This window comes from Bison bison, unplaced genomic scaffold (genome assembly GCF_000754665.1).
Source record: "Bison bison bison isolate TAMUID 2011002044 unplaced genomic scaffold, Bison_UMD1.0 scf7180017864166, whole genome shotgun sequence".
In the NCBI taxonomy this organism is placed as follows: domain Eukaryota; kingdom Metazoa; phylum Chordata; class Mammalia; order Artiodactyla; family Bovidae; genus Bison; species Bison bison.
The window spans coordinates 2215740-2242248 of NW_011494738.1; the positions used below are offsets into that span (position 1 = coordinate 2215740).

The window sequence follows — 26509 nt, forward strand, 5'->3', positions numbered from 1 at the left end:
AAATTAACTTCATATGTATTGGTCTATTTTATTGTGCATAGAGTGTATCACTTAAGCTGTGCAATAAAATTTTATTTTCATTTAAAAAAAAAAAAATAAAATAAAAAACACATGTAAGAACCTAAAAAAAAAAAACAAAATAAATCATGTCATAAGAATGGTTTAACAATTTTTTAAAGTAGAGATCTTTTAGGCCCCATTCTCAGATCTTCAGCAAATAACAACAGACATATGTAATAAAAGGCAACTAAAAAACATAACCACTGGAGACTTAAAAAAACACATAAACTGAATGTCATTGGATATTTTCTCAGAGAAAATAAAACATGAAATTACAAACTATCCAGAAAACAATGAAAATAACACTTTTTAACAAAAACTATGGAACAACACAATGTGTTTAGGTGCGTGCTAAGTCGCTTCAGTCGTGTCCAACTCTGCAACCCTATGACTCTGCTAACCTATAGAAGCCTGCCAGGCTTCTTTGTCCATGGGGATTCTCCAGGCAAGAATACTGGAGTGGGTTGCTACACCCTCCTCCAGGGGATCTTCCTGATCCAGGGATCAAACCCGCATCTCTTTTGTCTCCTGCATTGGCAGGCGGGTTCTTTACCACTAGCGCCACAGAAATGCCTGTGTGCGTGCTTTAGTCACTTCAGTCGTGTCTGACTCTCTTTGTTCCCATAGACCATGGCCTGCCAGGCTCCTCTGTCCATGGGATTCTCCAGGCAAGCACACTGGAGTGGGTTGCCATTTCCTTCTCCAGTGATAAAGTAGGAAGTGAGTGAAGTGAGTGAAGTGAAGTCACTCAGTCGTGTCTGACTCTTTGTGACCCCGTGGACTGTAGCCTACCAGGCTCCTCCGTCCATGGGATTTTCCAGGCAAGAGTACTGGAGTGGGTTACAGAAATGCCTAATCACCATCATTAACCTAAAAAGACTAAAACTAAAGGCAACTGCCACTCATGTTGAAGACTTAGAGGCCAAGCAACAAAGAAGTAAAAAAGAGGGAATTAATAATAAAGATAAAGGTTGAAATTAAGGAAATGGAAAACCAAAAAAGTAGAAGTGATTAATAAGTCCAAAAACTGTTTTTTAAGATATACCAACAAAATAGATAAATTTCTTCTGAGACTGATTAAAAATGAAAGTGAAAGTGAAAGTCACTCAGTCGTGTTGGACTCTTTGTGACCCATGGACTACACATTCCATGGAATTCTCTAGGTGAGAATACTGGAGTGGGTAGCTTTTCCCTTCTCCAAGGGATCTTCTCAACCTAGTAATCGAACCGGGGTCTCCTGCATTGCAGGTGGATTCTTTACCAACTGAGCTATCAGGGAAGCCCAAAGAAAAATGAGGAGAGAATAAAACTTTACAAGATTAGGAATTTTCGAAGGAGATATAAACACAGATACAAAAAAGATTTTTAAAATTATAAAATCTATGACCACAAACTTGAAACCCTAGAACAACTGGATAGTTCTCTAGCAAGATATAAATGAATCTGGGAACAAGTGGCAAACCCAAATACACCAACTACAATAGATTGGAAAGGCCTATTATTAAGAAGGAACTAAGACGGAGTGATTTCAGCTAACCTAACAACAGTAATTCAGCATTATTTAAATTATCTTAGAATGAATGAAAAGGGAAACGTAACACATTTCATGAGTCAGCAAAATTTTTAACACCAAAACCTGATACGGTAACCACCCTACACCAAAAAAAAGAAACTATAATATTACTTTTTAAGTTACAGATGAAAAATTTCCAAATAAAACATTGGGAAGCAGTATTTAGGAATGACTCAAGACAATAACACAATATGACCAACCAGAGCTTCATTCAAGGAATACAAGAGTGAAAGTCAATGTAATGAAGTATATTTACCAAAAATCAACAGCACACATCAATATGCTTAGTGAAAAAAGAAAACCATTTTGAATAAAATCGGAAATCAGACAGGAATGCTTGCTATGGCTATTATTATTTAACACTGTCATGAGGAGGTCTGGAAAATGAAATAAACACTGGAAAAATGATATACTATTTTTGCTAATTACAGAACTGTATACTTAGGAAATCCAATAGACTGTAGTTTACAAAAAAAAAAAAAAAACAGCAAACAGTCATATCTGGTAAAATTAACAAGAATATTTGATAAGGTAACTCTATGATACAAAATAAATTTACAAACATCATTAGGCTTTTCATATTCTGGCATAAACACCCAGAAACAAAAATGGGGAAAATATTCCATGCACAATAGTGAAACAAGCAATATAATATTGTTATAGACTGAATGTATCCTCCCCAATTCACAGGTTAATAACTTCATTTCCAATGTGACAGTATCTGGAGGTGGGGCCTTTGAGAGGTAATTAGGTCATGAGGGTAGAACCCAAATAAATTAGATTAGTGTCCTGATAAGAACAGGCCAGAGAGTTAGCTAGCTTTCTTTGTGCCAGTGGAAGGCAACAGTGAGAAATCAACTGTCTGCAACCCAGAAGAGCACTCTCACCAGAACCCAACCATGCCTACACCCTGATCTTGCACTTCCAGCCTCCACGACTCTGAGAATTTCTGTTGTTTATAAACCACCCAGTCTAGATGCTTTGTTATAGCAGCCCAAACTGACTAAGACAAAGAGGAATAAACTCTGTAAGAAAAGCATAAAACCTATATGATGACAACCATAAAATCACACTGAAGGGTAAATTTTAAAATCTGAGCGTATGAAAAGATATCTATATTCTTTTTTATATATAATTAAATTTATTTTTTTAATTTATTTCTTTTCAATCCAAGGATAGTTGCTCTACAACATTGTGTTGGTTTCTGCCAAACATCAACATGAATCAGCCATAGGTAGATATCCATATTCTTAGATGGAAAGATTTAACATCAATTCTCTTAATATCATAAAAAATGTGCAATTAAAAAGCAAGTAAGATATGGGCTCCTAAAAGGGAAAAGAGACATTAGGTATTATAAAAGCTGAGGAAGTTAGAATAAACTATGGACTTTACTTAATACCAGTGCATCAGTACTGGCTCATTAATTGTAATATATTTATCATACTAATATAAAAGGTAAATGGGGAACATGTGAGGAGTACACAGAAACCCTCTGTACTATCTTCACAATTTTTCTGTAAATCTAAAACTGTTTTTAAAAATAAAGTTTTATTTAAAAAAGATTTGTTAAGACAACTAAGTCTTTTTTACAAAAACCTATTCTAATTAAATGGATAAAAGCATCTAAAAGTTTAGAGAGAAAATAAATGCCTAAGAAAGCAAAATAAGAATGAAAAAGAATAATGAAAGAAAATATACTATAAAGTCCCTGTAATTAAATCAATATGGAATGTTAGTGTAAGAATAGATACATCAAGCTATACTTGGTCATCTGATGCAAAAAGCTGACTCACTGGAAAAGAACTTGATGCTGGGAAATATTGAGGGCAGAGGGGAAATGGGGTGACAGAGGATGAGATGGTTGGATGGCATCATCGACCCAATGGACATGAGTTTGAGCAAACTCAGGGAGATAGTAAAGGATAGGGAAGCCTGGAGTAGTGCAGTCCATGGGGTCCCAAAGAATCAGACACGACTCAGCGACTGAACAACCACCACAACATCCAGATATATCAATCAGTGGACCAGAACAGAACACCCAGAAAAAAATCCAGTTTATATGAGATTTTAATAAATGACAAGAATGTATTTCAATATTCAATGGGGAAAGAGTGACTATTTAATAAATGGTGCTGGCACAACTGGTAAGCCATCGGGTAGAAAACAGTCTTCACTCTTATAAATAAAAAACAAATTCCAGATGGAATAGATGCCTATTGTAATAAATACAGCATTAAAAAATTAAAAGGAAAGCTAGGAAAAACACTTACAATCTGTTTTCTAAACCAGAAAGAAAAGACAGCCATATTTGAGTTTATAAAAATGAAAAACAATTTATGTGACAAAAGCTTTTATAAACAAAACTAATAGGCAAATAATAGATTTAGGAAAATACTTGAAAAAGAGATAAGAGATAATGAGTTAATAGTCGTCACCAATATACAAAATGCTCTTAAAAACTGGCAAGAGACAAACAATCCAGTGGGAAAATTGGTAAAAGATCGAAAATGGAATCTATGAGAACAAATCCACACTGCATGAAGATGCTCCAACTAACCAGCAATTAGAGACGTGCAAATTACAGTAAAAAAAAAAAAAAATACATTCCTCCACACCCAATCAGATGAAAGAAAATTGAGAGAGCAACAACCATCAACAGGATAAAGAAAAAAAAATTTGTTTACCGCTGTTCTGAAAAGCAGCTGGGCAAATATTTTTAAATTAAAAGTACACTGACACTTCAACCAACAAATCACACTCCTGGACATCAATCCCACAAAAACAAAATCACAAATAAAATGTTTATTACAACATTGTTCTTACTGCAGAAAAAAATAAAAAGTAACAAAATGAGTTCACACTATAAGGTAATAGATAACGACCCATTTATACTGTGGAATGTTAAGCAGCCATTAAAAAGAATGAATTAGTGGTATATCTTTGACTTGGAGGGATTCTCCTGGGAGTATTTTTAAATGATAAAGGCGAGATGCATAGAAGTGGATACACCGTGATCCCATTTTTAAACAGTAAACATTGAACAAAACCCCCAAAACATATGTGCACCTGAATGTGTGTGTGTGTGTGCAAGCACGTGTGTTGTGTGAATGTGAATTTGGAGACAAACATGGAAGGAAACACACAAGTTGCTAACAGAGATGACTGACAGTGTGGTGAGGAAGAAGGGTTTCTGGGGCTGAAAAGGAAAAATGGGCAGAATATATGCTATGATTACATTGATATTAAGGAAGGTAACGGAAAACTTGCTACAACATGGATTAGGGTACATCATGATTGGCATGAGTGTCCATCCTCCACATGGTCCCCATTCTCAAACTATTTCACAGTCATCTAGCATTTTCTCATTCATTGAACTAAAAAAAAATATTAGTTCTGCATGTCAGCGGTAAAGAATCTGTCTGCTAATGAGGTGGGTTCGATCCCTGGATTGGGAAGATCCCGTGAAGAAGAAAATGGCAACCCACTCCAGTATTCCTGCCTGGGAATTCTCATGGACAGAGGAGGCTGGCAGGCTACAGTCCAAATGGTCACAAAGAGTTGGACACAACTTAGCGAATAAACAACAATAACACAATGTAAGTATCATAGTCTTCTCATTTGTGCATTTTGTGACTACTGAAAAATATAATTTTTCCATTAAACATTACCCCACATGTTATCAAATTGAACTTTGGATCCCACTCTTCAAGTTGAGGTATGGTTTAAGCACAAATGCAAATATGTACTTATATATAAAGAAATTGGAAAAAATAAGGAGTTGGTAATTATATATTTCCTGATTGTTGAACATCCATATAGTAAAAAAAAAAAAAAGTAGTAACAGAAAAATATGCATAAAGCTTCCTATTTCAGTAAAACAAGCAAAACCCTAATTATAAATGTACAATTAAATATATTTTTTTAAATTTTATTTTATTTTTAAACTTTACATAATTGTATTAGTTTTGGCAAATATCAAAATGAATCCATCACAGGTATACATGTGCTCCCCATCCTGAACCCTCCTCCCTCCTCCCTCCCCATACCATCCCTCTGGGTCGTCCCAGTGCACTAGCCCCAAGCATCCAGTATTGTGCATAGAACCTGGACTGGCATCTCGTTTCATACATGATATTTTACATGTTTCAATGCCATTCTCCCAAATCTTCCCACCCTCTCCCTCTCCCACAGAGTCCGCTGGGCATACACACTGAGGAAACCAGAAGGGAAAGAGACACGTGTACCCCAATGTTCATCGCAGCACTGTTTATAATAGCCAGGACATGGAAGCAACCTAGATGTCCATCAGCAGATGAATGGATAAGGAAGCTATGGTACATATACACAATGGAGTATTACTCAGTCATTAAAAAGAAAACATTTGAATCAGTTCTAATGAGGTGGATGAAACTGGAGCCTATTATACAGAGTGAAGTAAGCCAGAAAGAAAAACACCAATACACTATACTAACGCATATATATGGAATTTAGAAAGATGATAACAATAACCCTGTGTACGAGACAGCAAAAGTGACGCTGATGTATGGAACAATTAAATATTTTAAGTGAAAAAGAAAGCTTCAGAAAGGATTCACGAAGTCAAGGGCCCAGGTTACATAAAAAGGAGGGAAGTAGAAGGGAGGGGGCGATTACTAGCTTTGCTTTTATACCTGTACGCATTTTATTAGTTCATTTACTACAACAAGCAAAAAAGTATTGCTTTTGAAATCTAAAAATATTACGTAACTAAAACAAAAATAAATTGCAAACAACAAAATAAAATAAATTGGGTATTAATGAGTACCTATCTTATAAGATCTATTGTGTAGATTAAATGAGATAACCCATGTAAAGTATTTAGCATATTACCTAATATGTTGCAAATGCTCAATAAATAGGAGCTATACTACAAAGAGCAGTGAAAATCAGGAAACTGAAATGATAAGGTCTCTGAAAATGACATTGTGTGCACAAGACACTTTTCCTCTATGACTGAATCTGATGCCCTTTGCACTCCAAGGACTCTTACTATAGTAACTATACAGCTCATCAAACATAACTTTAATTGACAGTACAAATAAAATTACAATTAGACAAATAAGATAATTAAATAATACAAAGGAAATGGCAACCTTTTTGCCTTGCAGGTTCTTTAAGAACTTCAAGAATCATTCAGAAGCACTACGCTCCTGCTCCTGTCACAACCACTTAAGATGAGAAATACTTGACCCTGGATGTCTCCCTTGGATGATAGGAGACTGACAGAACACAGTTCATACAGATTGGAGAATGATGCTACAGTCTTTTCTGAGGGTCTGCCCAAGTGGGAAATCCATTCCTGAAAGTAGAAATTCCACTCTCAACTCTAAGAATTTCTTTGCTGGTCTGTGTCAAAACATGTTAGTTTAGTTCTACAAACGAAAATTGGTCCATCAATTCTATTCTTATTGTCCAACCAAACACTGAAGTAAGTTCATAAATCACACGAGTGTGTTACTAGTCTTATTACTTACATGGAATTGACTTTCTCTTCAGGGCCTTGCACTTGGCCTGTCACAGTGCCTTTGCTGGTATTCTTCACCCAGCCAACCACTCCAATTTTCCTAGCCTCATCTTCAGTGTACTGGTTTCAGGAGAAAACAAGAGAGACAAAGTTCAGCGTCACACTTGATCCTAACTTTCAAAAAAGTATGGTCACAAAAAAGCTGATTATTTTTTTTCTAAAATATAGTCTATGCCAAAAATTATGTAGCTAACCTCTGGTAATACCTACATTTACAAGAACCTTCATTTAAATGGTTTTTGTCTTGTTTTGCTAAATTCCACATTCAGTAAAGACAAGTACGTTGTGAGAAAATAAACTGATGGTGGGAATTATTTCAGAAAACAATATCCATGATTCTTTTGGAATCCATAAAACTCAGTTGCATTGCCCTCACAATCTCCTAATGCTAAGCTACTCTGTCAATCTGGGTTCCAAATGATGATCACTCCAAGATACTCAATCACAGAGGAAAAATATCTAGTTACAATCAATACAAAGTACTGAAAGAGAAGATTCCGACGTTTTCTCTTGACTCTGTACTTGCCAGAAATATTATAATTGTCTGAGTAAATTTATTTCTCCAATCATTCTTTTTTAAAGTTCTTTTTCCCAATTCCAAATTTAGTTATGCTACTGGCACATGAAAACACAGAAACATTCTGATTTTGAATTACTTTAACTACACCACAACAAAATTCTGTGGAACCAGTCTACTAGCACTTTTTAGAAACATGTTTTTCTCCTCTTTGGAGGCCAGAGTGACCAAGAGCTGTGCATTTTGTATGCCCAACTAAATGAAGCAATACAAATCAAGATGATTACAGCTAGGATTGCTTAAGGGCTGGTTCTGAAAATAAGTCTTCCCAGAGAATAATGAAGAAGGAAACAATCTGAATTCTAGGGGAGGGTCTATCTCAAAATATAGAGACTCAACTTATGGCAACCTGTTCAAACTCTCAGAGGTTAGGAAAAATAGATATTCTTAAAGTATTTTAAAACAAGTAGATATTTTAAAATAAATATTTAAAGACAACAAGGGGTTTTAACTTAAAAAACCTAGGGGCTTCCCTGGTGGCTCAGACAGTAAAGAGTCTCCAGTGGAAGACTCAGGTTCTACCCCTGGGTCAGGAAGATCCCCTGAAGAAGGGAATGGCTACCCACTCCAGTATTCTTGCCTGGAGAATTCCACAGACAAAGGAGCCTAGTGGGCTCACAAAGTGTGGGGTCACAAAGAGTTGGACACAACTGAGCGACTACCACTTTCTTTCACCTCGGAGTCACTTCCTTATTCAATGGGCATTTTTCATTCTGCATTTCAAGATGTGTATCCTTGTTCGGAGAGATTCTTCCATCCAGGACAAGTGGAAGATCCCACAATTTATATTAAACATGTGTGTGTGTTTGCTCAGTCACTTCAGCATTAAGCATATATAACCAAAATGTTTAACTGGATCACCCCCAGAGAGGTACTTTTGAAATCCACAGAAATATTAATGAAAAACTAGGAAGGCTGTAATGGACTGCCAGTTTGTAACTAGTCTATTTTTTAATGGACTGCTTTTAAAAGACAGTCTTCATAAAAATCTCAGCCAGTAATTTGAAAGAAATACAAATATTTCTTCATTTGCGGCCAAGGATAAGATTAGAACTAAGTATATAGATAACTGCTCTGTCTCTGTAACTAGAAATAACAGTGGAGGGAAGGCAGAGATGGCAGAAGATAATAAACAGATTGTACTGACTTACCATCCTGAAGCAAACACCTGTATGAAAGAAAGATGAAAAAAAGAAAAAGAAAGAAAGATGAGAAGAAATGTTAGTTTGTCTACCTTTAAAAAATTTATATATTTCCTGACTTAGCTTTCTAGTTTATTAAACAGTAAGTAAATGAAATAAACAAAACCTTTAATATCTGAATGCCTTCAGAAAGTGCTTTTTAAAAAAATTCTTTCCTTTTAAAACAAAAAGAGAAAAGGAAGACTATTTTGGAGAAAAAGAACAATGTTCTGAAACCAAAGTACAATGAAATGCCAAACTGCATATCATTCTATTAAAGTGCTAAATAAAACCAAATAATTACTACAAGAAGAGTTGAGTATGCCGGCATAAAGTTTACCCACCCTCAGCTTTTAGAATGATCTCCTTAAATGCAAGGACTAAATTCCAGTTTACATATAATAAAACATTTCTATTTTAATTCCACATTCTGGAAAAGACAAAACTACAGAGACAAGACACTGATCTGTGATTGCCAAGGGCCAGGAGTGAGGAGAAGAGGGGTGCCAGAAAGGAGCACGAGGGAACTTTCGGGGGTGATTGGACTGTTTTATATCTCAGCTGTGCTGATGGTGCTTACATGACTTATTCATCTTTGAAAATTCATTCAACTGTATACTAAAAAGGGTAAATCTTACTGAATGTAAATTATACCTCAATTATTAAAAATTAGGAAAATTATTGGCAAATCATAGGGGATAGATCAAATCCATTTCAGAGAGGTCCATTGCTTTTCCAAACAGCAATTGAGCCTGGTTAAAATGATACAGAAGATGAGATCAGTGGCTTAGATTATTGTATATAGTTTTGTAAGCGGATTTATAACAAGGAGTATTATTTGTTTCCTGAGGGGAGTGTACTGTGGTACCAGATGAATATGAAAGAAAAGAGTAGTGGTGCAATAAAGACTGAGTAGTATCATAAATGAAATGTTTATGGGGCTATAAAAAAGATTTTAAAAGAAACCTATAAAATGTGGAGGAATGATGAGTGAAGAATACTGATTTGAAGGAGAATCAGAAAGGCAGTCTATTATATAGATGGAGGGAAAGACACAAGTTAGTAGATATATTTAAAAAGAATGGGTAAAAAACTCAAGAGAAACTTCTGGTCAACCAGACCATGTAAACTAGAGAAACAAAACAGGCAGAACTGTGGAGAAGCATGCAGTCATTGCATCCTAAGAGAGAGGGGATCCCAGAAGATGCTGACTGAGCAGAGTTGAAGGTTTGGGTCCAGGCATATTGTGCGTATCCCTTCTGAGTTTCTCAACAGTGAACAGTCCCAAATAACGTTAGCGCTAAGAAAAGAAAGCACATGCAACTAAAGTAAACAGAATCTGGAAACACAGCCCAGCTCTTTCCTACTCAAAGAGTGGTCCAGGAACCAGAGGCCATAGCATCCATCACCTGAGAGGACTTTTAGAAAAATCACTTTCTCAGGCTTCTCCCCAGAACTAAAGAAACAGAAACTCTGCAGGTTGCATCCAGGAATCCAGTTTCAACATGCTCTCCAGGTAATTCCTTTGCCCACTACAGTTTAGAGGTTGCTGCTGCTGCTGCTAAGTCACTTCAGTCGTGTCCAACTCTGTGCGACCCCAAAGACAGCAGCCCACCAGGCTCCCCCGTCTCTGGGATTCTCCAGGCAAGAACACTGGAGTGGGTTGCCATTTCCTTCTCCAATGCATGAAAGTGTAAAGAGGTTAGCTCCGCCTTAAAGGAAGGTCTGGGAAAGGCTTGAAAAGGATTTATATTGCTGGTAAGGAATTGTATCACAAAGGGGAAAACTTCAACCTTGCAGAGTACTGCGGATCTGATGCGTTCCCCACTAATGTTGTTCAAATTCGTGTTGGTAATAAATCATATACCTGCATATCAACATTGCTTCAACTACTTCACAATGCAACACTACATAGAAGAAACTACAAAGAAAAGGCAAGAAATCCCTGTGCTGTACTCTAACTGGACATGGTGTTGGAGCAGAGCAGGCATAATCTATCACTCAGGTTGCTCGCTCCACCCTTAACCTCTTACTGCCAGAAACACAGGAGCTGCCAGAAAGGGAGTAACAACAAGCTGCCCATTCCCAAGCCCCACCCCACCCCACCCCCACTCCTGGTGAAGAGCTACATCCTTTCAACATTTATGAATCCCCAGCAGCCTTTCCACCAGCTATCTGTAAACAGATGACAAAAAGGCCATTTTCTTAAGGTGAGAGGGTTTGAGGAATTTTTCTAAGAGGTATCCAACACAGTGCAAGGTGAAGGAAATTACCTACTCTAGTCTGTTAATGAAATAGTCTTTTCACACAAATAATGTAAGAATTCGGCAACTCATAACAGGCACACTATTAGACGTTCTAATTATCCACTTAACAAATATTCATTAATTGTCTAATTCTAAATGTGGAGAATGAGATGAGTAAATAAGATAGTCCCTGGCATCTAGGAGCTTACAGTCTAGTGGGAAAGACAGACAAAACGGCAATTAAAATGTAGACCACAACAGATTCAAAATTTCAGTTATAAAATCATTAAGTACTAGAGACATAATATACAACATGATAAATACAATTAACATATGAAAGCCATGAAGAGAGTAAATCCTTAGAGTTCACATCACAAGGAAAAAAATCTTTTTCATTTAATTTTGCACCTATATGAGATGATGGGTATTCACTACTAAACTTACTATGATAATAATTTCATGATGTATATGTCACATCATTATGATGCATACCTTAAACTTATACAGTTGTTGTTGTTTAGTCTCTAAATCATGTCCAACTCTTTGCAGCTCCATGGACTGTAGCATGCCAGGCTCTTCTGTCCATGGGATTTTCCAGGTAAGAATAGTGGAGTGGGTTGCCATTTCCTTCTCCAGGGGATCTTCCTGACCCAGGGATCAAACCTCTGTCTCCTGCATTGGCAGGTGGATTCTTTACCACTGAGCCACCTGGGAAGCCCCCCAAAATGTATACAGTACTATCAACTATATTTCAATAAAAATGGGGGAAATTTTTTAATAAATAAAACAGAACAATTATGAGTTGTAAAATGCATAAGTCAGGATGCAAGTGGGAGTTCATAGGACAAACAAATGACAGTCCTTGGGTGATTTTAGGGAAGGCTTATTGAAAATATGCTTAAGAGTTGAGACTTGGATGATGAGCAAAATTTAGTATGATGAGACTGGAATAACATTACAAATGGAAGAACATGTGCCAAGTCCCAAAATCAAGTACATGGGTTATTTGGATACCATACATGGTCAAATATTCAAAATCATGTCATTGCACTCATTTTACCAATTATTTCTAGCCTCAAATTTCGTTTAAGATTTGCTAAAAAAAAGTTTCTGTTTTGACTGTTTCTAGAAAAATGGATAATAATGTCTTTACAGCCTAGTCCTAGTTATCCTAATCTCTCAACTAACCCACAGTAATGGCCCCCTACGCTAGTCTCTTTACATCTAGCTCTGCCCTCCTACAGTCTAGTCTCCATAAAGCAGCCACAGTGGTTTTCTTTCCTTAAGTGAAATCACTGCTTCCACACCTTAAAACTCTCTGGTGGCTTCCCATTATACTCAAATATAGTCTGGTTACCACAGCCTCCAGGTCCCTTTCTAATCTTTGTCTCATCTATTAGGACTCTCCTTTGCTCATTCCATTCCAGCCAAATTTCTCTTTGTGCTCCTCAAAATGCCAAGCGTATTCCTGCCTCAGAGCCTTCGCATTTACTGTTCCCTCTGCCTGAAATGGTCTTCCCTCTGCTCTCCTCATAACTGGCTCCTTCTCATCGTTCATGTCTCTGCACCAATGTCATCTCCACAGAGAAATATTCCCTAACTAATTTCTCTATAACAGCAGTGCACCCCTATATGTTTCTGGGATATGCATAACACCAATTACCATATGATATTATTATGCATTTGTTTACTTTTTTAAATTTCCTGTCTACACTGTCAGTTATATTTGGGCCAAATTTTCTCTGTCTCACTCACCACTGTGTCCCCAACATCTAGACCAGACCTTTGCACATACTTGTTGAATAAATGAAAACAACATAGTTGTTGAATGATAAAACAACTAGCTGATAAATATTTAAGTGAAATGTTTTATTGTTATTATTAACATTGCAAATATATATGCAACTATATTGATTAGAATTTAAATTTCATTTCAAAGGGATGATGATAAATTTACTGCACTCGAGGCTGGAAAAAAATTATAAGAATTCTGTGTTGATTCTAGTATAACTTTACTACTTTATCTAAAGGATTATATAGAGTGTTTGGTGTATGGGTCTGTGTATTTATATACTATATACTATAAAGGGTAGCAAAAAGTCACTAACTAATGCTTAAGTTGACAAATCAAGAAATACTAATATGAGTATGTTGCTTATAAATAACGGCTTAATGACCATAAAAATTGAAAAAAGAAATGTCTTAATTAGTTGTCTTATAGAACTTAAGAGGCCTTGGGACTAGGAGACTAAAGTAGGATATGGTGACTATATTTGTAATCATGAATGGTAAGGGCACAAACACATTTACTAAACAAATCCTAATACAATAGAACTAAAGGACTGTCCTTTACATTTAAGAGAATTGTAGGCTAAGTTCATACTGCTTGACAAATTGGGTAGATAATACAAGTGTTACCCAATGCTTTAAGCAGTGGTTCAACTGAAAAAACATAAGACTGAGATAAATCATATATGAAAGATTCAATATGTTCAGTTCAGTTCAGTCGCTCAGTCGTGTCTGACTCTTTGCAACCCCATGAATCGCAGCACGCCAGGCCTCCCTGTCCATTACCAACTCCCAGAGTTCACTCAGACTCATGTCCATCAAGTCAGTGATTCAATATGTACTTAACAGAAATTCAGGTTGTCTTGGTTATAAATGAAATGTCTTAAGACTGAGACCGTGGAGATCAAAGGCTTTCTGAAATATGTCCTTTTGCATCAAGACTTGAAAAATAATACCAAATGTAATTACTATGCTGTTAAATGTAATTAATATATGAATATCCGTGGCAGACACTGTTAGTTGCTTACACAAAACCCACTTTCCCCTTCTTTTCTAACAGAATTTTTATGTTACTCTGGGGCAACAACATGCTCTTCTGCATTTCCCAATCTTCCTTCTACAAGGAGGGGCCATGAGATGTAAGCTGAGGCATCAGCTGAAGCTTTCAAGAAAGCTCATTGACAAGGGCTGACTCAGCCAGGGGTCCATCTTTGCATCCTCTCCTCTGACTATATGGTGAGCGTAATGACTGGAGCTATAACAGCCATCTTGAAACCATGAGGGAAAGCCCAAGGAAATCACAGAGACCTTGGCCATGATATCCCTGAGGGATGGGGCAGGTGAGGAGTAGGGAATGAAAGGAACTGTGGGGCAGGAATTCTTTGGTGGGGGGTGATGGAAATGTTATAAATTACATAGTGATGATAGCGGCAAGTGCTTCCCAGATGACTCAGTGGTAGTGAACCCGCCTGCCAAAGCAGGAGATGCAAGAGATGTGGTTCAATCCCCACGTCTGGAGGATCCCTTGGAGGAGGGCATGGCAACCCACTCCAGTATTGTTGCCTGGAAAACTCTATGGACAGAGGAGCCTGGCAGGCTACAGACCATGGGGTTGCCAAGAGTCAGACATGACTGACCTACTGAGCATGGACACACGTGCTGTAGATTTTACAGCTTATTTCTGGAGGAGAAAGTTTCTTTGCCCTTATAATAGTGCCTTTAATGAGGATAAATATCCATTCATGTGTCACTCCTGGCCACTCTTTACCTGTTCCTGACTCCTCGTTGGGGACATGCAGTCCAGTGGGTAAGTTTGGAAGGAGAAGCATACATAGGCCAGGTGCTTCCTCCTTTTCTTTCTGGGAACTAAATACTCAAAGGAATCACCCCTTCTGCTCCGCCCATAGATGAAGCCCTGCTGGTGTCTGGGGTGCTGTGCTCAATTCTGCAGTATAGATCATTATAAAGTTCACTTGCCTGAAGACTGACACCACATCCCCAAAACTCTGCCTTACTCATTGTCTTGTGTGTGTGTGTGTGTGTGTGTGTGCTAAGTCATTTCAGTAGCATTTGACTCTATGCGACCCTATGGACTGTAGCCCGCCAGGCTCCTCTGTCCATGGGATTCTCTGGCCAAGAATACTCGAGTGGACTTGTCAATAATTCACATAATGAAAAGTGGTGTTGTTTACTGGGTCCCTCAACCACAACCCTTATTTTAAAGCCTTAGAAGGAATGTGTATCAAGATGTGTCAGGACCTCCAGCCCATTAGCTTTCTGAAGCAGTGAACCATGCAGAAACTAACTGTTCAAATACACTTGGAATTTTCCCAGAGTCTTTCTGAAAATCCTGATCCCTAGTTTGAAGTATGCTGTGTAACAGAGGGAGGTCCATATAGAAAAAAAGTGAATGTGGCCACAGTTGATCAGCATTGGCTGGAACTGAGCACTCTCAGGACTGGGCTTGTATTGGAGATGATGCTTCCATGAGCTTACATGGCCTCTCTGCACTGCTTCCACCCTGCTTGCTAAAGAGAAGGGAAGCTGATATGACACATGCAGGATTTTTACAGACACACTACTCTAGAAACTGGGACAGACATCAGCCGCTTCAGTCATGAGTGACTCAAATACAATATGCCACTCAGTCCAGGCTCAATCAGCTGCAACTGGACCTTGCTTTGTGAAAAGATGTGTCAGGCAGGAACTCTGAGGTGAATATTTGCAAAGCAAATCATACTTTCAATCCACAAAGAAACATTAGTATTTAAATAAACCATATGATGGATTTTAAACATCAGTGTCATTTCATGAAAAATCAAATTTTCATATTAAACTGTACCCCCTTCATCCTGGGATTTGACTGCGTGTGTCAATTTTGAATGCAGGAAGCCATGCAGTCATTACCTTACAAAGTAGCCCGTAATGACTTTAAACATCTTTAACTGTTAGAAAGGTCTTCCTTCTATGGAATAAAATTCTGCCTCACCTCCACCTTTCACCATCCATCTAGGATCTGTCCCCTGGAGCTACACACCATGGGATGTTTCAAATAGTCTAAACAGCCATTATACTACTGTTTCTTCTCTAAGCCAACTATCCACAAGCACTTCAATTTAATTTGAGATACATGGGAGTCCATATCAGAAGCACAGCCTGTAGGGGATATAAAAACAAGCTAGCTTGACCTTTAAAATACCATCCTTATTGTCTCGGAGAAGGAAATGGCAACCCACTCCAGTATTCTTGCCTGGAGAATCCCAGGGACAGAGGAGCCTGGTGGGCTGCCATCTATGGGGTCGCACAGAGTCGGACACAACTGAGGCGACTTAGCAGCAGCAGCAGCCACCTTATTGTCAAGTGAGAGACACAGATATGTGTATACAAATAAGTATAGTTGAAAAAAGAATGGATTTAGAGAAATAAAAAACAAGAAATAGAACAAAAATAAAAATCAAGAAATAGAACAGAATTACAAATGAAATGCTATAGGGAAAAAAATGAGAACGATAATCATATTTCTTGACTTTAATGTATTAAAACTTTCAACCACTAAAACCCAACTTTTCCACCTACCTGTCTACATAGGAAAATCATGTACACCTAAATCATGTGGTTTCTAACCAAACTATTCAGTCAGATCAGATCAGTCGCTCAGTCGTGTCCGATTCTTTGCGACCCCATGAATCGCAGCACGCCAGGGCTCCCTGTCCATTCAGTAATTCATCTCAATTTTCATTTTAAGAAATCTTAAAGAAAATTACTATTTATTGTTGTAGTCCAGTAAGGTACTCCCATTCTAATCTGAGTCAACACCATCAAAATGAACTGTTGAATTTCTAATGTACAGGTAAACTAACATATTGCCACAATCCACTTCTACAAGTGTTGTTAGTACTCACCTGAGCATTGGTAAAGCATCTATATACACTGCTTAATCAGTTCCTCATTCAAAGCTACAGGTTATATTATTCTAAATAACTAATTTGTATAGGAACATAATAAACCATGCCATAGAGATGAACGCTCTAAAAACACAGGTCAGTCCCCTACTCCCCTGTCCCTCATCCTAAAGCCCCCAGTGCAGCAGAAGTTGACGGGAAAAAACATGGAGCTTCTTGAGAATGTGTAAATAAAGTAAAGGACAGAAAGGGAGGTGGAAAAAAAGAGTAACTTAAGAGTGGACAAACACTGTCTCAGCCAGGTGATCAAGGTTTTAACATCAACAGTGGTAAGTCATGTGGGCAGTGTGTACATTTGATACAGTGTGAAGAGAAAAGCACTTTACCTGTGGTCTTCCTCCTGATAACCCACACCCTTGGTCTTATAACAAAAATACTAGACAAATCCCAGTTTGGGAGCATTCTACAAGGTACCTAGCCTCAAACCACTCCTCCAAAGCACCAAGGTCATGGAAAACAAGGCAAGTCTGAGACACTATCACAGCAGAAAGAAAACTAAGAGGACAAAATGACTAAATGCAATGTAATAGCCTAGATGAATGCTGAACCCAAGAGGACTTTAGAAAACAGACTTTAGTTAAAAATAATATATCAATGTTGGCTCACCAGTTCTGACAAAGGTACCATACAATGGAAGAAGTTTACCATAGGGGAAACTGGATGTGGAGTATACAAGAATTCTCTGTAATATCTTTCTAACTTTTCTATAATTCTAAACTGCTATAAAACAACAAAAAATTATTTTTTTAAAAAAAGGGAAGGGATGGAAGTTCGGCAATGGAGGGCAGCTGAAGCCTGATGGAAGAAATGCCCACATACTGAAGTATGGGGAAGTCATGCTGGCTCATCCAAGAGTTACCTTGACTTCTATGCTAACTAAAACAGTCTATTTGTGGGTTATCAAACATACACTGTATATGTGCTTTAACTATTAAGTAAAAGGGTGTATTACCAAGAAGTAAAGTATATTCATGTTAAAAATAAAGATTAAGGGACTTCCTTGTCCATCAAGTGGTTAAGACTCTGCACTTCCACTGCAAGGGGCATGGGTTACATCCATGGTTGGGGAACTAAGATCCTGCATGCCACACAGTGTGGTCAAAAAATAATAAAGATTAAATCCCTCCCTTTCTGGGACACCAGTGCTGGTGGTCCTTTGATGATAAGACTTTCTTCCCAGGTGCTAAGGTTAGTGACTCACTGTGTACATGCCAATCTATTTCTTTGAAATCTTGAAGGAATGAATCCCTAATTTGTTAGATGTTCTTTGCTTTGATAAGATATAAAACTGTGCTGGAAATCATGCTTCTCCAGAGCAGTTCCTCAGAATTATCTGAGGGACTGTCTCCCAGGCTATAGTCCTTAGTGTGGCTGAAATAAGACTCTTTCCAATTCCTATTATAGATTGCTTTTTGATTATTTCTGTCAACAAGGCTACAGCTCTATGTGTAGACTTTGCAGAAGGGTCTGAGAAGTAAACCCACTATTTGTAATATTATTTCCATAAATAATTTTCCTGAGTTTCAAACAACCAACTTATAACTATTTCTTGAAATGCAATCTGTTTGCAAATTAGGGTATGTGTATTTGAGAACAAGGAAGAGTATATTTGACTTCTGGAACATTTTGACCACCATTTTGTCACCAAGAATGATTTAAATTCAAACATTCTAAATATAAATATTACAGCACAAATTTTTGGCTAGAAAGTATTTTCTGTCATAAGCTCCATCAAGCTAATTCATTGATCAATTTTCTATCAGGACAGGACAGTCATTTTCCATTTTTTCCATATTAATTTTTATATAATTTAGGGAATTTTCATTAATAATAGTTTCATTTAAATATTTTAATGACAATTTATCAGTCTATATTCTGTCCATTTTACATGTCCTTATATCTTCCTCCATGGTAAATTTACTTTCATAACCATTATTTCTAACAAGCCAGTATTCACTAAGATTTTTATTATTCTACACTTTTAAAAGATCTCTTTATTTTTCATTTTATATTATTAAATTCATTTTTTAAGTTTTTATTATTTACTGTCAATAATCTCTACACTATTATTATGACTCAGACAAAAAGCTAATGGTTTGTATTTATTTCTTAGGTAAGCCACTAGAAAATTGTGAGCAGTTCTGTGAGACACAGAGGGACACAGGCTGGTGACACTGCCAACAAGTAACAGAGAGAGTCAGAGACTGCAGTTCTGAATGAGCTGACTGCTCACTGACCAGGTCAAATGTCCTTGGAGCCAAAATGACCATAAAAACATCCTTAGGGTCATCTGGAATAATCTAGATGTCCAGGTCCAAATGTCCAACATCAGTTCATGTACATGCTCAGTGCGTAGGTTAGGAGGAAGGCAAAATAAATATGGAAAGGGCATCGAGAGGAGGAGCAATAGGATATAGTGACTAAGAGCATGGGCTCTGGTCGCGGTTCAAATCCCACTGCCACCACTTAACTCACTGTAACCTGGAAGAGTTATTTCACTATGTCTTAATTTCTCCATTTGCTAAATGAGGAAGCTGCCTGAGGTCATAGGGTTGAGGATTAAATGAGTACAGAGCTTGGCACATCCTAAATCCTCAGCAAATGTCAGTGTATAGACGTGCAAATATGTGACTATGGGTTTGTCCCACATACTAGGCCTTGATAAGCCAATAGTATACATGTACTCTCACAACTTAATGACTGAAAAACAACTCTCTTCCATTTAATACACTGTAAACAACAGAGGTCATTGCACTAAATCTGATTTTTAAACCTGACTGTTTATGTATGGGGCTTCCCAGGTGGCGCTAGTGGTAAAGAACCCACCTGCCAATGTAGGTGATGTAACAGACTCAGGTTCAATCCCTGGATCAGGAAGATCCTCTGGAGAAGGGCATGGCAACACACTCCAGTATTCTTGCCTGGAGAATCCAATGGACAGAGGAGCCTGGCAGCCAATGGTCCATAGGGTCACAGAGTCAGACACAAACGACTGAGCCCACATGCAGTAGGATGCTCAGCACAGGGAACACTCTCAGTAAATGTCATACACGTGCGTGTGCACACACACACTCAACTACGCCCGTATCTGTCTAGTAAACAAAATACTTTGTCAAGTGACCTTTGTCAGCATTTTCATATTTTATGTCATATTTTATGTGCTTCAATGACTCTTTGTGTCCATTGTCAATGTAGATTACCACGTCCCTGGGTGCACCAAAGACACGGTAAGGCATGAGGGGTACAAGGCATGAATAATTTTAAGTAATCAATTTCTTTATCTTCAACTCCCATATATATATTTTTTCCCCTAAAACTGACCTGCCTTGAGGAGACAAGAGTAGTCTGTCTTTATTTTCTTTTCTTATGTCCCTTTCCAGTTACCCTTTGAAAAAAGGGCCTATTTCTTTACAAAAGACATACTTTCACCCATTCTTTAGCTTATTCAGGTACATTGCCCCAAGGTGCAAAAACCTCTAAGTACCAAAATACAAAGATAATTTAACCCTCTAATCAAGGTTTCATAAAACACCCCCAGCTTTCTCCTGAAGACATGAATTTCCAAATAAAATTACCTTCTAAATAATGTTTATCATACTTTTAAATGTACTTATATTATTTTCATCAAATGTATTCTAATAAGAGTCACAATAGTAACTTAAGCCAGAATTAAAAAAAAAGAATAGAGCTTTATGATCAAAGGAAATTAAGAAAATATATTATACACACATATATATGTATATACATACTGCAGAAAAGTTCAGTGGGTCACCAATCAGAACCACTCAAGCATAACACTCAGGTAAAATTCTGTGGGGGAAATTGAATGGAAATCAAATTCAAACAGAAAAAAAGTATGATGCAAACTTGGGTGCAATCTCAAAAACAACAAAATGATCTCTGTTCTTTTCTAAGTCAACAGTAATCCAAGTCTATGGCCCAACCAGTAATGCTGAAGAAGCTGAAGTTGAAAGGTTCTATGAAGACCTACAAGATCTTGTAGAACTAACATCCCCAAAAGATGGCCTTTTCATTATAGGGGACTGGAATACAAAAGCCAAGAACTACCTGGAATAACAGGCAAATTTGGCCTCGGAGTACAAAATGAAGCAGGGCAAAGGCTAATAGAGTTTTGCCAAGAGAACGCACTGGTCATAGCAAACACCCTCTTCCAACAACACAAGAGAAGACTCTACACATGGACATCACCAGACGGTCAATACCGAAATCAGATTGATTCTTTGCAGCCAAAGATGAAGAAGCTCTATACAGGGAGCAAAAACAAGACCAGGAGCTGACTGTGGCTCAGATCATGAACTCCTTATTGCCAAATTCAGACTGAAATTGAAGAATGTAGGGAAAACCACTAGACCATTCAGATATGACCTCTATCACATCCCTTATGATTATACAGTGGAAGTGACAAATAGATTTAAGGGATTAGATCTGATAGACAGAATGCCTGAAGAACTATGGACAGAGGTTCCTGACATTGTACAGGAGGCAGGTATCAAGACCATCCCCAAGAAAAAGAAATGCAAAAGGCAAAAATGGTTGTCTGAGGAGGCCCTACAAATAGCTGAGGAAAGAAGAGAAGCTAAAGGCAAAGAAGAAAAGGAAAGATACACCCATCTGAATGCAGAGTTCCAAAGAATGATAAGGAGAGATAAGAAAGCCTTCCTCAGTGATCAATGCTAAGAAATAGAGGAAAAAACTGAATGGGCAAAGACTAGAGATCTCTTCAAGAAAATCAGAGATACCAAGGGAATATTTCATGCAAAGATGGGCACAATAAAGGACAGAAATGGCATGAACCTAACAGAAGCAGAAGATATTAAGAAGAGGTGGCAAGAATACACAGAAGAACTATACAAAAAAGGGAGGAAGGAGGAGGGTTCAGGATGGGGAACACATGTATACCTGTGGCGGATTCATTTTGATATTTGGCAAAACTAATACAATTATGTAAAGTTTAAAAATAAAATAAAATTTAAAAAAAAAAAAGAAAAAAAATATTTTCATGACCCAGTTAACCACAATGGTGTGATCACTCACCTAGAGCCAGACATCCTGGAATGTAAAGAAAAGTGGGCCTTAGGAAGGAAGCATCACTACGAACAAAGTTAGTGGAGGTGATGGAATTCCAGTTGAGCTATTCCAAATCCTCAAAGACGATGCTATGAAAGTGCTGCACTCAATATACCAGCAAATTTGGAAAACTCAGCAGTGGCCACAGGACTGGAAAAGGTCAGTTTTAATTCCAATCACAAGGAAAGGCAATGCCAAAGAATGTTCAAACTACCACACAATTGCACTCATGCTAGCAAAGTAATGCTCAAAATTCTCCAAACCATACTTCAACAGTATGTGAACCATAAACTTCCAGATGTTCAAGTTGGATTTAGAAAAGGCAGAGGAACCAGAGATCAAATTGCCAACATCCGTTGGATCATCAAAAAAGCAAGAGAGTTCCAGAAAAACATCTACTTCTGCTTTACTGACTATGCCGAAGCCTTTGACTATGTGGATCACAACAAAATGTGGAAAATTCTTAAAAGAGATGGGAATACCAGACCACCTTACCTGTCTCCTGAGAAATCTGTATGCAGGTCAAAAAGCAACAGTTAGAACTGGGCACAGTTAGAACTGGGAACAACAGACTAGTTCCAAATTGAGAAAGAAGTACATCAAGGCTGTATATTGTCACCTTGCTTATTTAACTTATATGCAGAGTGTATCATGCAAAATGCTGGGCTGGATGAAGTACAAGCTGGAATCAAGATTGCCAGGAGTAATATCAATAACCTCAGATATGCAGATGACACCACCCTTATGGCAGAAAGCAAAGAACTAAAGAGCCTCTTGATGACAGTGAGAGTGAAAAAGTTGGCTTAAAACTCAACATTCAGAAAACGAAGATCATGGCATCCAGTCCCATTACTTCATGGCAAATGTATGGAAACAGTGAGAGACTTTATTTTGGGCGGCTCCAGAATCACTGCAGATGGTGACTGCAGCCATGAAATTAAGACACTTGCTCTTTGGAAGAAAAGCTATGACCAACCTAGACAGCATATTAAAAAGCAGAGACATTACTTTGTCAACAAAGCTAGTCTAATCAAAGCTATGGTTTTTCCAGTAGTCATTATGGATGTGAGAGTTGGACTATAAAGCTGAGCACCAAAGAATTGATGCTTTTGAATTGTGGTGTTAGAGAAGACTCTTGAGTCCCTTGGACTGCAAGGAGATGCAACCAGTCCATCCTAAAGGAAATCAGTCTTGACTATTCATTGTAAGGACTGATGCTGAAGCTGAAACTCCAATACTTTGGCCATCTGATGCAAAGAACTGACTCACTGGAAAAGACTCTGACACTGGGAAGGACTGAAGGCAGGAGGAGAAGGGGATGACAGAGGATGAGATGGTTGGATGGCATCACTGGCTCTATGGACATGAGTTTGAGCAGGCACCAGGAGTTGGTGATAGACAGGGAAGTCTGGCAAGCTGCAGGCCATGGAATCCCAACGAGTCCAACAGGGAGAGTGACTGAACTGAACACTTTCTGTTTTGAATGAATGATGACAAATATTAAATCACCACCATATTTATATTACACTGGATAAATTTTTAGTGATTTTTAACATTTTAATTTAGAAATAATGGTAGTTACAACAAGCCAGACATTACATCCTTTGCAACGATTTAAACTTATGACGGAACAAAAAGATAACAATAATTCTTTTAGGAGCTACACTGGCAAAAGTATTACCATCCTACAAAAGGAAGCCTCCAACACCATCTAGGAGTCTATTCTGAAACAATTTTACCACAGTAGTTTCAGTGGCAAGTAACGGGGATCACTAGTTCACGGACCCTCCTCTTTTCCTCCCCCACTTCAGTTTGCCTTCTCGATCCGGACCCCTCGCACTCCCTTAGATGGCCCACTACCAGCGCCCGGCTGTTCCTCCTTTTCCCGGCCTTTCTCCCTGAGGCGCCTCGGCTCCCCTCCCCCGTCCACCCCGGCTCTCTTGCGCATGCTCCCTTGGTCTCCTTCCCGCCTGCTGTGCTGTGTCATGGCCGGGCGGAAGTCACAGTCACAACGGGGCAGGGGTTCCTAAAGATGGGCTGTGGTTGTCGCAGCTTTCTAGTCTTCCTCCCCAACACCTCTTTGATCTCCCGCTGTAGGGTGGTCCCCTACCCTGCACTCTCCCGAACACTTCGTAGTCCACGGATTTGAGTGGCCTGCCGGTAGACATGGCGGCGGCGAGCCCTCTGCCGAGGAGCCGGAGCGGGGATCGGGGCGCGGTGACTGCGGCGGCTGCGAGAGGAAGGGGGCACATGGGACCGCTTGGCGCACCCCGCGTCTGACACCGGCCCGGGACGCGACGTGCCGGGGTCACGCGTTGGGAGGTGGCAAATGAGACGGCGAGGACTGGGAGCGAGGGCAGCCGGGGATACCTGGAAGACAGAGGCCGCTGGGCCCGCGGCGGCCGGAGGGCTCCTTTCGCCCCCGCTCCCTGCTGGGGGAACCGGGCTCGCTTCCCGGGAGCGACGCCCGCTCCGCGGCCCTGCGGCTTAATGGACCGCGGCGCTCCTTCCTCTGTGTTTGTAAACAAAAGCCGGAGGCTGGGCCCAGATGTTCGTAGTTTGGTACCCTAAAATGATTGCTTCTGAAATGAAAGATCTGCTAGCCCAGTATTTCAGAGTACTTGGTTAGTAAATTTTTATTAAACCTTTAGGTAACTGCCACAGTGATTTTGAGCCGTTCTTAGGGTGGCAACAGCATCTGCTTCTCTATTAAGTCAGAAAGGCTTTGGGCCTGAATCCATATTCTAAATGGATTCTGATATATTCTAGGACAAGAAACTTTAAAAACCTAAACCTTTTAAACAAACGAAAAATCTTGTCTGCTGTTAACGGATATAGCTTTTTTTTAAGGTCTCTGTTCAGCAACAACCCCAATTGCCTGGAAGGTTAAAGCAGTATATACTTTAGAAAATTTTACTTCCTGGTGAGACTGTTATGTCTTAAAGCAACCCACCACTCTAAAGAATGTGGATGCAGCTATTGATAATCTGCTGCCTTCTAGAATTACAAATCCTTTTACTTTTGAGAATTTGCGTTTTCAACGTATTTATTGGTTTCAATACTTTGAATCTGCCACAGAGTTAAAACAATCTTCTGCAACCTGGTTCAACAGTATGTGCTAATTCTATTAGTACCAAAAATGGTCTAAAACTTGGTTAGAATGTGGTTAAACCATTTTAAAGTTAAATATATTCTGGAGGTGCTAATCCAGGTAATTTTATGTAATGAAGATCATGGTTTGTTGCAGAGTCCTCAAACTTATTCTTCCTCTCATCTCCCTTTCAGTTCATTCCATGCAGATCCTAGAATCAGTGTAGGTCTCATGTCCATCTTTTCAGTGACATATCTTCAAAGTCTTTACAGTGCATTTCAAATAAAACCGTCCCATTCAGTGGACATGAATTTGAGCAAACCCAGGAGAGTGAGGGACAGAGGAGCTTGGTGTTCTACAATTCATGGGTTCACAAAAAAGTCAGAGAGGACTTAACAACTGACCAACTTCAGCATCCACTAATCTCTTATTAGGACTTCCCTGGTGGCTCAGACGATAAAGCGTCTGTCTACAGTGTGGGAGACCTGGGTTCCATCCCTGGGTTGGGAAGTTCCCTGGAGAAGGAAATAGCAACCCACTCCAGTACTCTTGCCTAGACAATCTCATGGACGGAGGAGCCTAGTGTCTATGAGGTCGCAAAGAGTCGGACATGACTGAGCAACTTCACTTTCACTTTGAATCTCTTATTACCTGCTTCTACCCATCCTGTAAATAGATGGGGAAACAGTGGAAACTGGCAGACTTTATTTTTGGGGGCTCCAAAATCACTGCAGATGGTGACTGCAGCCATGAAATTAAAAGACGCTTACTCCTTGGAAGAAAAGTTATGACCAACCTAGATAGCATATTGAAAAGCAGAGACATTACTTTGCCAACAAAGGTCCATCTAGTCAAGGCTATGGTTTTTCCAGTGGTCATATATGGATGTGAGAGTTGGACCGTGAAGAAAGCTGAGCGCCGAAGAATTGATGCTTTTGAACTGTGGTGTTGGAGAAGACTCTTGAGAGTCCCTTGGACTGCAAGGAGATCCAACCAGTCCATTCTGAAGGAGATCAGCCCTGGGATTTCTTTGGAAGGAATGATGCTAAAGCTGAAACTCCAGTACTTTGGCCACCTCATGCAAAGAGTTGCCTCATTGGAAAAGACTCAGATGCTGGGAGGGATTGGGGGCAGGAGGAGAAGGGGACGACAGAGGATGAGATGGCTGGATGGCATCACTGACTCGATGGACGTGAGTGTGAGTGAACTCCAGGAGTTGGTGATGGACAGGGAGGCCTGGCGTGCTGCGATTCATGGGGTCACAAAGAGTCAGACACGACTGAGCAACGGAACTGAACTGACCCATCCTGTAGGTTTTATTGCTGTTTAGTCGCTAAGTCATGTCAGACTCTTGCAACCACATGGACTGTAGCCCGC

At 38.9% G+C, this 26509-nt stretch overlaps 1 protein-coding gene across 1 annotated transcript in view; it reads right to left on the bottom strand.

Annotated features, from left to right (window-relative positions):
* Positions 1–24394, bottom strand: part of ACYP2 (acylphosphatase 2, muscle type) — a 181147-nt gene extending 156753 nt beyond the window's left edge. The window contains exons 1-3 of the mRNA XM_010841682.1: positions 24152–24394; positions 8928–8944; positions 7150–7259 (exon numbers count right to left, since the gene is read on the bottom strand). Coding sequence (XP_010839984.1) covers positions 7150–7259; positions 8928–8944; positions 24152–24293 — 269 coding nt within the window. The 5' untranslated portion in view covers positions 24294–24394. The remainder of the gene's footprint in view (positions 1–7149; positions 7260–8927; positions 8945–24151) is intronic.
* Between the last annotated feature and the right edge of the window lie 2115 nt (positions 24395–26509).